We start from the raw sequence: 14,546 nt of genomic DNA on the forward strand, positions 1-14,546 counted from the left end.
GTTTAGCAGTTTCCCAGGCTCTTCCAGTCTCCCAGGGCTTCCTGAGAGACTGTTACTGATAACTAAATATTTAGAAAATATTGGTAAGTTACTTCCTGTTCAGACATTTCCAAACTGAACCACTGGAGTAACTTCTTTCTGTAAGGAGACCATTAAATTGCTCAATATTTGATTTGTTTCTAAACAACACCCCAGCGGATACTGACGGAGTTTCATTATTTGTTTGAAGATTTGTTTGTATAGCACTGGTAGTCTGTTTTCCAAAAGAGCTTCTGGCTGCTTGCCCTCCTGAAGAGTAGCAAAACTCAGCGTTAACTGGCTCTCTTCAGTCCTACCATACTGAGTGTAAATAACAACTGCATTCAGTTTATTCTCTGCTATTAATAGCTGTGATTTAAGCCTTTAATTTAATTTATGAAGTCTCTCTCTTTTACTCACCTACACTACTAAGTTGTGAAAGATTAATTAAAAATAGGATATGTTCTATAGTAGGAAATCCTTTCCTAACCTCTTGGCGTCTTTACCCCAACTAGAGAATACAGACATAGTGTCTCAGGATGCCCTTCAGCAAGGAAAAAGAAAATTAAAATACTGGGCAGAGGGGCAGCCTCAGCCAGAAATGACAGCAAAACCATGCTGTTGCAAGACCACGTGGAAGTTACACAGAGATTACCTGCTCACTGGAGATCTAGGGCATTTGCTTCTTTCTCTGAAAATCCTTACTTGATGCAAACCTCTTCACAGCTTCTCCTAGTTCTGGCAAATGGAACAGGCTCCCCAGCTGCTGTTAAACGATGCTGTACCTGGAGGGTTAATTTCTTGCAGGTAAAGCTGTGTCTGAATTTTATGTAACTCCAAGGTTAAGTTCAGGCAAAATAATCTCTCAGCAGACTGTTAAAACACTAGTCTCTATCTCATTGTCATTTCCTTTTTGTGATCTTTTTCCTGTTTCTTGGATTTACTTCTTGTTTATGATAAGCAGAGGCCAATTAGCAGAGAGGCTGCCATGTTCTTACACAAAGCTTTTGTATTTTGGGAATATGATACAGCCAGCACAATCAACTGTTTTCCTTCCTTTTCTGCTTTCCTTTCACAGTTGGTAAATATGTGGATGCTTGGTAAATATGAGTGAAATGTTGTGGATGCTTGGTAAACAGGAGTGAAAAATAACTTCAATTAAGTGTGCAGCAAAGCTATTATCTGAGAGAAAAACATTATTTCCTTGTGTCCAGTTGCCTGTGCTGTGACCCCAGTCGTGACAGTCCTAAATTGCTTTATTTCAGGCACTATGGAATGGACATTATTTTCTGTGAAAAGAATTACTCTTGTGGTTTTGAGTCCATGTTTTCCATCAGTGCAAGTTCAAGTGGCACCGTACAATGTGCTTTAGCATTCTGCTCGCTGAACTAAAATTTCTCATGGAAATAGTTTGCCTTAAAGAAATAGTCTGTGAAATGGCTGGATGGGAATCTGAAGATAACTACGGGCATTACTGAAATATCTATGTGAAGATCCAGTTCTACATTTCACTGGCAATAAATAGACTCTTTTATGAAAGACTTTTTCAGTTCCCACCTACCAATCTAGATTTACCATCACAGGACTATGTGGAGTTCTTTTTCCAGAGCTCTGCTGGTAGCTCCTGGTAAAGAAAAGGTTCATTTTGTAAGACATCTGACTCTCATTTGACTAAGGCAAGAGAAAGGAAAAATATATGGCTTTGGAATGCTTTGTGTTCAGAAGCTTTCATAGCAATATTTCATTTTTAATGTGGCCTGAACGTTCTTCCCTCCAAACTGCAATGACAACATGTTATACAATTATACTCAGTAGTTACTGTTTCAGAGCTCAGCAGCACTGGACTGACAGATTTCTCCGTAATGGCTGGACATGGTCTGGCCAGCTCTTACATAGTCAGGAAGAGAGGCAAGGATATACTCAGTGCTCTGCAAAACCGCCTGTTTGGTATAATTTCTGTTGCTTGCAACACAAAACTTTTACAACAATCTTGGTAGAAATCCTGCAATTGAGTTACTGATGGGCAAGGACGAGTACTGGAAGTGGTTTGGATAGCACTTAAGATCTTTCACCACCAGTAGCCAGACTCTCCTGCAGTGGTTGTGACACATCTGGATGAATATGTCATAGACAGGACAGTCCAGCCTGTACACCAGCAGTACAAAATCTGTTTTTGTACACCTAAGGATAAACTGGCTTTCTCCAAAAAGAGCAGCATTCTGTGCCTGCGCTCATGAAACCAAACCAAAGCACAGATTTGCCTGGACCAGCAGGAAAACAACTGTTTCTTTTGTTTCACCAAAAGGAGGAAATAAAATTGGATATATCAGTATTGCCTCTTCCAAGTTTTCCTGTTTGTTTCTGAAGGGCTCCAGCAGTATGGTCAGCTCCAGGCCTCTCAGTACATTCCCGTTCTTAGTAAAGATTAATTAGCTGATCCAACATATTTCTTTAATCGCATGATTGCAGACTGCCTGATTTTCACTTGTGTCTTTGTTTACTGTAGCATCTGAGGGCTACCATGCAAGAAGTGAAGAAGGAGGCTGACCCCCCAGCTGTATGGGGGTCAGCACAAAAAGTCCACTGCCACTGTGACCTGCTGGAAGAGGGAAGTGAGCAGCTGGTGCTGGGTGGACTGCAGGTCTCTGTGTCAGGCTGTGGCAAGGAGGGGTGGATTCTCACACCACACCCCCTGCTGTGGAAATGAGTATCCTCCAGACTGAATATGTTCTGAGGACCACTTGTAGGGCCACCCTGCTTTAGATTACTATGGAAAGACTTGTGTAGGGAATAGCTGAAGGAGAATTTCCTAACGCTTGGCTGTAGCCAGGCATTGCTAGCTTTAAACTTACGTTTTAGGGAGAGAGGTTGTTAAATTAAGGAGGAGAGGAGGGAAGAAATGAGCAAGGAAAGGTTGGTGTTTGTTGACAGGGATCTCTTGGTCTGTACCATCACGGCTGTTCAGATATCCCAATCTTTTGATGGTTTTCATAATATTTGTTGAGTGACATGCTTCAAATAAATTGAATTTGTAACGTCTTTCATCTTATTACATGTTTGACCCTCTGAGACAAGAAGAACTTGTATTTATAAGTAATTCTGAATATCTTGGAGGTTAGCTGAGGGTATGCTGTGCCCAGGCAAAGAGGGAGGCTGGAGTAGCAAAGGTTCCGAACAGCCTGGACCAAGTCTGAAGCTGGCCTTCACGCAGAAGCTCAGCAGAAATTCCACCAGTTTTATGAATTGACAAAGAGGCTTTCCAAAATACTGAAAACTTGGGAAGTGTCACTATAACGACATTGCAACTGAGGTTGTTGGTTTTCCTCCCTCTCTATCACAGGGCAGTATTCAGCTTGTGTCAGTTCCCCATGCCAGAACGGAGGAACCTGTGTCAACGACAGACAGAGTTTTGTTTGTGCTTGTCGCCACCCCTTTGGAGGAGTCAACTGCAGTACGAAGCTGGTGAACGACAACTCTCTGAGCGTCGGCAAGTAAAGAATTCAGTAGTGCAATATGCTAGCTGTATAGGCCTCTGCCCCGGGGCCTAATTAGAGGGCATTTGCTGGTCAAAGTTCTCACGTTTCACTTTAATGAGTGAGTACTCAACTAGCAGTGTCCTGTGTTTCCATGCCGTAGACATCAATCCCTGTGGGTGACTCACGTTCTCTTTCTTTAATATGACCAGACGATAGTATTAAATCGGGCTGGGACCAGCCATAATAGCTGGAAAGCTCCCTGCTGAATTGTGCAGAGCAGGAGGGTGTGCAATAGATGTATTTGAAGGTGATATCATGGATTTTGACGGGGGAGGTAAAATCACATCACTGGGACATACTAGCTTCAGCACAGCCATATATGCTTTATAAATACCAGTAGCTACCATGATGTGTGGAACTATGGCCTCAAGGAGTCATTTTAGGCATGCCTCTGATTTTCATCAGCGAAGGATGCAGCTCTTGAAAGATTTTTCAAAATAGAAAAGGCAAAACTGTGCTTATTCAGTCCAGAAAACAAATAATTTACATCCAGGCCACATGGAATGTGAATTTTATGCAGCTTTCAGCAGCCATTTGGCTGATTCTTACTCATGACAGCATATGAATAGTGAATAAAATAATTTGTACAGTGGCAGGGAATCATAGCGTGCATGCTCAGCCTGAAGAGAAAAACGTAGACTTTTATTCCCTCATTTAACATCAGGAGTGCTAAACTTTTCCAGTGTTTGTCTAAGATTCGTGGAGAAAATTATTCACTTCAGCACACGCAGATGAACAATGGAAGAGATCCTGGGGTGGGAAAAACTTCGGGGGGGGGACAGGGTGAGAAAGAAAAGAAAAATAACAGCTCCCTTAATGATAACAGTATAGACCAACATAAAATTCCCTTGCTGTTTCTAAAATTCTTCTTTTGTGGGTATGCCTAGCACTAATTGTGAAGAAAACTACTTTTTACACTATGCAGAAAAACTCCATGTTTATGCAGAAATATTATGTTTCTGTTGTTCGGCTACTGGATGATAGGACTTCAGAAAAGCTGCTTCTGATATTCTGACTGGTGCAAGTTGCCTTTATACAATGAAACATTACTTGAAATTGTTCTTTATTCCTTTCCAGATTTTTCAAAAGGATCATACAGATATGCACCTATGGTGGCTTTTTTTGCCTCTCATACGTATGGAATGACGACTCCAGGACCCATCAGATTTAACAATCTGGATGTCAACTATGGAGCTTCGTTTGCCCCAGCAACTGGGAAGTTCCATGTTCCATATCTAGGGGTTTATGTGTTTGAATATACCATTGAATCATTTAGTCCACGTGCCTCTGGTTATCTGGTCATTGATGGAATAGACAAACTCAGTTTTCAGGCTGAAAATATTAATAGTAACAAGTACACTGACAGAGTAATTACTGGAAATGCTTTATTAGAGTTAAATTATGGTCAAGAAGTCTGGCTCAGACTGGCAACTGGCTCTATACCAGCCAAGTATCCACCAGTAACTACATTTAGTGGCTACTTACTGTATCGTACCTAAGTCAGTTTGAAATGTAAACAGTCACCATCAAAGGAAGCAACCTGCATGTGAATTTATCTTTGCCTTTAAATACTTTATTTCTTTTAACAGCATTAAGTTTCTCAAAGTAACCAGTGTGATGGCGTTTGAAGTGCTGATTCTCCAAGAGGTTGCTTGGCTGTAGTCATGTGCACAACTATAAAGAGCATCCACAGGTTGCACATGGGGGAAAAATAGGCATCTTCCTTGTATAAGCATGACTGGGAAGCACAAATCTAATTATGTTCTACATTTACGTTGCATGAACATACTTACACAAGGTATCTGAGAATCAGTTCTCAAGACAAATCAAAGCTGGGTTTGATTATTCCTTTATAACCTGAGTGCATTCCAGAGGTGATGGGCGGATTTTGATGACTCGGATGCTGGGTCACTACTTAGCCCACTATATCAAGTAATAATCATGTGTATATATTCTGTTTGGAAAAAATATATTTCTTTTTCATTTTGCCTGACATTATTCACCACATACCTTGATATGTCAGGGTGTAATCGATTCATGATTTCGTATATAATCAGTATGATAACAAACTGTTTTTTTTATCTAGCAGAAAAAAAACAAAGTGGGAATATTTAATAGCTGCATGTTGATACATTCATATTAGAAACAATGTGCTCATTTTTAGCAGTGACTATAATTAGTCAGGGGAAAAACATTATAATGAATTTGGTGGAGTCTGTCTGTTGCTTGAATCATTTAAACCACAGTTGGATTTTCCTTAGGTGGTGTGTTTTTGAGCAAACATGGCTATATTGGATTCACACAGATTTTAGAATGTAAACTGTGGCCTATAAAGTACACAAGGTTAAATGAGATAATCAGAGTAGTCCTTTCTAAGTTTGAGCTCTATAAATCTAGGATTTTGTTTGTTTCTACATTATATTCACTAGCTGCTGAGGCAAGATGAAACGAACTTCAATCTGCATAAACCAGAATGTGATTTTCAAGCACTGATCCAATAAGAAAGGTATTTTTATTTTTTAGGCAGTCATAGCATGAGCTAAACACTAAGGTTTGCCTCCTTATCAGTTGCAAAGTCCTGGGTTGCTGCAGTTTCTTGATATCCCATCAACTGATGTAACAGATTTGTTTCTGGTTATTGCTTTTGTTAATGATAATTGATCGGGTTTTACGTCTCTCTGTGTTTGTCTCCCTCCCTTTCCTTACCCTCTCAGCTTAAAAAATAAACTTTCTCACGCTCCACATGTCCTTCCCAATTAGTGCCACGGGCCAGGTTTGTTCTCATCACTTACCATGTGTCAGCCAGGTTTGTCTCTGCATGTTCTTGTTTATGGCTCCTTTGACCAGCCACCCTTAAAGGAGCAGGCACTCTCCTTCCATGGCCCTTACATTCAGTTAGTGTTAATCGATGTGCTCCGGCGATCCTATGCCAATTTATTGAAGCCCAGAATGTTTTGGAACTCCCTGATTATTTTTTTTTTCTGCTGTCAGGAACTTTTCTTGAAAATATATGAGAATCTTCAGCTCTCTTCTTAGTATTACTTAACGTGCCTAACCAGATCTGAAGATGAGTATGTACGAAATGACTAAATTCTGCTGTGCTCTATATGGATAAGACAAGTCACAGCATCTTTCCTCGGGTACATAAAACTGCACTTTGTTGTTCCAGACGGAAATGCACATTCTCCACCAGAAGCACTGGCAGTGCAGCGTGTCTGTGACGTGTGCCTGCGCGCACTGGCTGGCTGACCTACAGAAGCCTGCAGCACTGAAGGGCATTCTCCCAGCTTCAGGGGGACATCCCACCATGGTTTGTGGTTAAGGACAGCAACTGAGAATTGATGAAAGCTTTCAATACAAGCCCATTTTCTGAGGCCCTAAATCCACTAATTAATTGTTAAGAGATCTTGCAGCAAATAAATAGTTATTAAAATATCCTATGTTTCCTTGAAGAATCTGAAAAAAACAAACCCACCACTCTAAGGGTCAACTACAAATCCTGTTAACAGCTTGGAATGTTTTGCTGCTTGTATTTTTGTTTTGTTTTCTGAGGCCAGAAATCCCTTCCTCTCTGTACCTAATGCATTCTTAATGTACCGTGAACTCTGAACGAGTGCGCTACAGACCTTTCTCCTGTTGCATACTGTATTTTTCTGTAAACACTCAAAATCCTTGATACAGCACTAACTCAGCCTGCTTTATCGTTGAATTTTATCAAATATAATGACCACAATCCCCAATTCTTCCTTGTATGATTTTGTCATTTTAATGTGTTTAGTCCTCTTTATTCCTGCTGTGACTATGGCTAAATGGCGTGAAAATTACTCTGCAGATGAAATTCAAATGACTCACCAGAGACTGCATCTCTGTTTTAATGTGACTTTCTTTGCCCTTGCTGCCCTTGCCACTAAATTCTTCAAGCTAGGTCCTCATCTTTGCAGGCACTGTTTTTCCCCAGCAGCCAGATATTTTCTATGTCATGGTACTGTTTTTTTCTTCTTTTCTTTTCTCTTTTTTTTTTTTCTCACAAGACTCCAAATTCATTGTGGTAGAGTAAGAATTCGGATTAAAACCACATCTGTAGGAGTAACACATTGAAAAATAATTTCCCTGACATAAAACAGTACTGAAGCTAATTCTCATTGTACTATTTAAAATATGGAAGAAATAATATTTTAAATATATAATAAATGTACACTCCCCTTTTTATACTGTGCAATAATCCATTCAAATCTTTTCCTGGAAGTATTAAAACTAAGTATACTTGGCTTTGATGATTGTTAAAAACTAAAATGCAGATTCCTCACTGTGAAGATGGGTTTGCATTGGCCACTGGAGCTTATTTATGGGCCTGTGAAAATGCACCTGGGCTGCCTGGGCTAATGAAGCAAACAATATTGAAAAATAACTGAGGATCAATAAAATTAGTCAGCCTACCCATTATGCAGAAGAGACAGCAATCAGTTCGAACTCCCAGGAGAACTTTTTAGGCATCAATCTGGAAAGGCTGTTCCCAAGGCACCCTGTCACCCCTCTGCTTTCATTTTCATGCTCTGATTTGCATTCCCTAATGATAGCAGGCAGCAAATCTGAACATTCATTTCTACCCACAGCCCTTGTGAGGGGCCACAAAGCCATCCTGGGCCTTTGAACTTCAGAGTGAGTGGTGTTCTCTTTAGTTGGGTGACTCAATAACCATGGCAACATTTTATCTGGTTTGGCTTTGACAAGCCCATCCAATTTACTCCAGAGCTTGTATTGTCATTTCCTTACCTACACCAACCAAGTTATCACTGAACGCATTCCCCAGCCCCTCATATGCTTAGCACTCATGCTGAGATCAGCGGTTTATTTTCCTCGCATTCCCTTTCTAGCTGAATAACCAGCACAACCCTGCTTCGCTCCAGCTCACCCCAAACTTCCCTGCTAACACATGCCTGCCTGATGCTGACTTACGAGTATTGTTGTCTGGTTGTCTGTCCATACATCTGGGATATTTTTCTTTGATTACTTTTTTTCTCTGAGATAATAAGATCTATGTTGCCAGCAAGTGGGAAGAAAGCCATTGGTTTTGAATTCAGGTATTCACCTGAATGCGTCTATTAGAAGCAACACTGCAGCTAAACCCCACCAAAATCAGTAGGTATCTGATGATTAAGTATCTTTGACAGGCTTGGAGACATAGATTTCATAGATTTCTAGGTTGGAAAAGACCTTAGAGATCATCCAGTCCAACTGTCCCTAATCCCCATTAAACCATATCCCTAAGTAGTTCATCCACCCTTTTCTTAAACACATCCAGGGATGGGGACTCAACCACCTCCCTGGGCAGCCTATTCCAGTGGCTGACAACCCTTTCAGAGAAGAAACACTTTCTAACATTCAACCTGAACCTCCCCTGACTAAGCTTATACCCATGAGCATACTTGCAAAGCTGAATCTTCCTAGCAGCTAAATTCGGTCAGGTGAGCAGAAGAGTGCAAAACAAAATAACAAAAACAAAACAAGAAAAACAAAACAAAGCAAAACACTTTTGACATTTCCAAAGAAGCTGTATACAAAAATACATACCATGGCTTTACACATCTTTCACTGATGGCTGCTACTTGGGTGCAGGAACCATCGCCAAGCAGCTCCATGGGTTTCATTAACCCCTTCACGTCACCAGATATATCACAGTGTTAACAAGGTTTACATTTTTTCATCCAGTTTTAATTTGCTTAATTCATATCTCTTTGTACATGAAGCTGACTGCTAGGAAGCCCGAGCCCCGTACTCCTGTTCCTATGCTAGAGTGTTGTCAAAAGCAGAATGCAGGAATCTTCTTTAGTTACTGTGGAGGAAGTTTTTGTACTTACTGAATCTTCCTGGTGTGATGATGTTTTCAGCAGAGTTCCATAAGATGTACAAGTATTTATGGCCGCTTTGTATTTAAAATATACAGTATAAGACCCACCGTAGTAATTTTCTTCTTGCAAAGCTGCCGTTCTCCCTTTTTGTACGGTTGTGGTACTGGCAGGAGAGTTTTCAAGTGTGAGATACAATGAAACACGATCTTTGGATGAGCACTTGGTAGGAAAACTTCATCAGCAAGCTGTTTCCTAGCTGAAGTTGCTACAGATATGTTACAACCAACACACAGGCTTGCAATGAACTTCCTTGCCCTGCTTCCCCACCCTCAGAAATCTGTGGTGGCTGCTAGCTGAAAACAGTCTTCTGCATTCACATATTCCATGTAAACAGACTGAAGTGTTTCTGAAAATATTTATTGTGGTGGTTGCTGTTGAAGATTCTTATCTTATAAATGCAAGTTACAAACAAAACAGACCATGGCTGTTTGCAAACAGGGTACAAGTACATCCAGAAAGCTTGCTGTTCCGATCTGCAGGAGTTGGGAGATAACATACAAATGATCTGAAGTGCTCAGAAGTTCTTTATAAATAGCAAAAGCCTTTTGAAAGCTTTTTGAGCCCGTTATTGGAAACCAGTATATCTCATGACCACACAGATTTAGTGTGATGAAGGCTTGTATATCTCAAATGAAATCACACATTTGACACTAAACATGTACTGGAGCATCCTTCATTCTTATCTAATGGCCAAGTCAAGTGTGGTGGCAATTAAAAAAAGATTACTAAAATGATGGATGTGTTTAGACAGAGAATTATCCTCTGCTCTATCTGACTGCTCTGACACCTCTGCAAATTGCCTCGGAAGGCTCAGCCACCCATTGCTAGGCTACTTAGTGCTACTTACTGAAGTGAAAAAATACGTGTGAGAAAATTGTTTATGATTACTTCTGACAAAGAAAGTGCCATTACCAGCTTGTACAAGCAAGGGACAATTTTCAGGCTCAGTGTTTAGACACATTCTAGAAGAACAGAGTGTACCTCAAGTATGGTTTTCATCAATAATTTCTAGGGCCTAAGTTGATCACTCTGTTACCTTGACCCCAACACCTGGGCATTACTACAGCTTGTTAATAGGTACACACTGTCATAATACATTTAATTCCGGAAAAACAGAAACTATGCTTACGTAAAAGGAGAGAGATCTCACTAAAAGTTAAAAGGCACCAAAGGAAACTGTGAAATGCTGTCACCGATGCATTAAATACAGCCTATCTTGGCCAAAAAAAAGTGCTAAAGGTCATCTCTTTACTTGTTGAATAATTTGTGTGAGGTAAACAGAAACATGATAGGAGCTATGAGGAACTCCTGGCTTCTAGAGCAGAAGATAAAAATCTAGGTCCACTCTCCAATTTGTCTGTTGGCTTGTCTTGTTTGCATAGGTTTGGAGTTTGACTTAACTAGTACATACAGCCATTTTCCCCAAAGGGAGGTACCTTACAACCAACCACGAATTAAACAGTCCACAAGTCTGTTTTTTTTTTTTATCCAGTAAACATCTGCATAACTAAACAATTGAAAGCTCTAAAGAAAATGTATAAGTAACAGCACATATGCCTTCCTAAATAAGGATGAAGAGAAAAATGAATGAAAATTGAGATATTTTAATATACTTGGCCAAAGAGGGAGAGTGTTCATTGACAAATAGGATGCCCAGCTGAGAGGGGCTGTGTGAAAGGCGAGCATTTATAGCAGTCTCCCCTATGGCGTAGAAAGGCTTAATTCTGAATTATGTTGAAATAGAAACTAACTTTCCTCATGGAGTTGTTGTCTAGGAAACCAATTTCCATCTTTCACTATGTGAAGTAGATTTTCTGGTGGGATTTCACCTCTGTGTTGTGGTATGAGGCTTATTTGGTGGGCGTGCAATGTTACCACACAAGGACAAAGCCTCACTACAAATTTCAGTGGAGGCTGAGAGCTTGAACCACTGCTCCTGTGAAGCCCTATGCCAGGTGGACTCAGCACCTGTTCTTCAGGCTCTCACAGTGCCCATGTGTGTTTGCTGTGACTCTGAGCTGAACCACAGCCCTGCCTTTTCTCAGCCTTTCTTGTCTTCTACCTTGCATTTCTTCCTACATGTGCGTTGGTTTTGAGAACGACCAGACTGCAATGACTTTGGAAACTGTTTACGATGCGATATCCTTGCACCAGACTCCTTTTGAGCCATAAAATAAGCCCAAGTTTATTTTTTTTTCCTAAATATTTTTAGTTTGCTGATTCCTACAGGCACCCCAATTACTGTAATTTTAGTTCTATTATAGTACACTACAAAACTCCCAAAAGCTCATGTGGAAGAAAGGGTAGAGTATTCTTCCAATCTATTTGTACACAAACACGATATTTCTGTGTTGTTTTGTGTGTGTGTATCCTTTTTTTTTTCAGGCAATAACAGAAAAATCTGATTGGTAGAAACTATTTTTCAACCAGGTGATATACACTTTTGTTAGAGGAGGAAGTGCACATGGCTGCAAAGCTGTCTAGTGGTCCTGTTTTAAATTTGGTGTCATTCTTTTCATTTTTACAGAGGTGTATACAATTTGACCACTCATTTGGTAGCTTATTTCAAACCTCTGCCTGCAAATTATTCTGAGGCAATTTTCTCAGTGACTGCGAATGAGACAATGTGTTTACATCAACGGCTCTGTACCAGCAGAGAAAAATAATCGACCTGTTATAAAAACACTTGGAGATCCTTTCAGGTTAAGATATAGTGTTGCTCACCCGGCAATGCTGCCCACCAGAACGCTGTAGCCAGCAAGTAGACATTGATCTACGTTTTGAAACAGGATTAGAGCAGGTTCAAAGATATGAAGGTGGAAGAGGACAGTGAAAACCAGACAATGATTCAAAACATTGCAGGAAGAGCTGGTATGTGAATTTGTTGCCCGGTGCGTAGGATAGACTTGTAGACCTTTCTACCACTGGTGAAAAAATTGTCTTCTGTGCTGATCAGAAAAACTTCCTATTTACTGAAGGTAGCAAGTGGCAAGCATATGGATCTGTAAAATTAGATTTAATTACAGCATTTAAACACAAGTCAAGTCTTGATGTTTGCCTGCAAGGAGAAGGTAGGTACAGAAGGAAGAGTCATGCGACTTCTGAAACTTGACAGGACAGCTCTTGGCAGGAAAAGCAAAACTGAATCTGAGTGGATTTGAACAGTGTGCTCGCTTTATTACTGGGAAGAATGTGATTAAGCTGGGGGCATCTGAGGCATCATGGGCAATCTCAGCTCTTATTGTGTCATTCCCAAGTATTAGATCAAAACTGAAGTATAACTTAGAAGCAGGAGTGTAACATGTTTAACCCCAGCTTGTGCATTGTTATGGGATGTACAGAGCTTTCCTTGGCTTATGAGCACTGATAGAAACAAACTCATTGAGTGAAGTGTCTATCTCATGTCAAATTACCTGATGTCAGCTGCATGCAATTCTGAACACACTTCTGCAATCACTTACTGTGGAAAAATCGAATCTTTTCCTACATAAGAACCACCCAGTCAATTTTAAGACAAGCAATATCTATTACGAAAATATTTGTTTAAGAAAATAATGAGATTACATTTTGCAGTTTACAATCCCCAGATAGACTTTAAAAATTGTAGCAAAGAATGTCCAACAATTTTCAGTATATATTGAGGGAAGCTGAAAACAGGGAGTTGGTTTTGTAGCCCTGTAGTTCCGCTAACTGTATTGAACTTGTCAGAGGGAGGAAAGCTATTCTTCCTGCACAGACAGAGCAGTGTTAGTGGCACTATTAGGATAGCAGAGTTTTTAAAACCTCAGGCTTAGATGATTACAGCAATGAATAAATACCAAGTTGTATATGTGTAGCTCTCCCTGTTTGGTGGAATAGAGCTATATGGAGCAACATGTGCATGGCAGGTACTTTACTGCAATGATGTTGAAAAGAGCAATGCGTTTGACAGAAGAAAATTAACATTTACAGCAGGCATACACAAAATTGAAGTCTCAGAGAAACAGAAGTGCCTGACAGCATTGACAAGTTAAGAACCAGGTTCCCGCTCAAGTCGTTTTCTTTCTAGTTTCCTGTTGTGTCTGTGCCTGTTCGCCCTCAGACCACTATAAGATCACAGAATCACAGAATGTTAGGTATTGGAAGGGACCTCAAAGGATCATCTAGTCCAATTCCCCTGCCTGAGCAGAACCACCTAGATCAGATCACACAACAACGCGTCCAGGCGGGTTTTGAACATCTCCAGAGAAGGAGACTCCACAACCTCTCTGGGCAGCCTGTTCCAGTGTTGTTACCCTTACTGGGAAGAAGTTCTTCCTCATGTTTAAGCAGAACCTCCTATGTTCCAGCTTATATCCATTTCCCCTTGTCCTATCATTGGATGCCACTGAGAAGAGCCTGGCTCCATCCTCATGACAGAGGATATGACTGTGAGCCTCACAGCCTGCAACCAGTGCGATTATTATGAACAGCAGTGTCTGTTTGCCACCTGCAAAGAGTGTGACCAAAACTAGTGAACGCTGGTAACTCGCTCCTGAGCCACTGAACGTTAGGGTGGATCGCTGACCTCAGGATGAAGTGCTGCCTATAACATGTTACGCTGCTGTCTTTGTAAATTGGATAGCTCTTGCTTCTCAACTATTGACTAAAATAATGATGCCTGGTGGCAAAAGGACTGTCTTGGAGTAATCTTTCATCAGTATCCAATTTGCTACTTTTCTTTCCATAATTATTTTCAAAAGTGCTGACAATGACAGTTTGGTTATGAAGCTGCTTCCCAGCTAAAACCTTAGTAAGAAATTTGGGGGGGGGTGTTTGATCTTCTCCCTCAGCACGATGCCTGTCCTCTGCAGAGTTACAGCACCAGCCATGTGCTCATGTGTGCTGATGCCGTTGGCCTGTCTCTCGTGTCTGACAGAATTGATCACAGCAATTCACCTCTGAAGCGGTCGATACCTCTGTAGTATTTCAGTCTTTCTGTAGTGAATCTCATACAGTCCCGTGCTTTTAGCTGTTTTTTATTTCCTGCCGGTTCACTCCAGACACACTGCGAAAGCTCATGAGGGCTCAATTTTCACATCCCTGCTGCTCTGAGCTTCTACGT

The 14,546-nt window shown here is 40.7% G+C and overlaps 1 protein-coding gene across 1 annotated transcript in view; it reads left to right on the forward strand.

Moving 5' to 3' along the window:
- MMRN1 (multimerin 1) overlaps positions 1 to 5,053 on the forward strand; it is a 50,574-nt gene extending 45,521 nt beyond the window's left edge. Inside the window, exons 7-8 of the mRNA XM_086612233.1 lie at positions 3,359 to 3,505; positions 4,632 to 5,053. Coding sequence (XP_086468359.1) covers positions 3,359 to 3,505; positions 4,632 to 5,053 — 569 coding nt within the window. The remainder of the gene's footprint in view (positions 1 to 3,358; positions 3,506 to 4,631) is intronic.
- The last annotated feature ends 9,493 nt before the right edge of the window (positions 5,054 to 14,546 follow it).

Source organism: Tauraco erythrolophus, chromosome 5 (genome assembly GCF_009769465.1).
Source record: "Tauraco erythrolophus isolate bTauEry1 chromosome 5, bTauEry1.pri, whole genome shotgun sequence".
Classification (NCBI taxonomy): Eukaryota; Metazoa; Chordata; class Aves; order Musophagiformes; family Musophagidae; genus Tauraco; species Tauraco erythrolophus.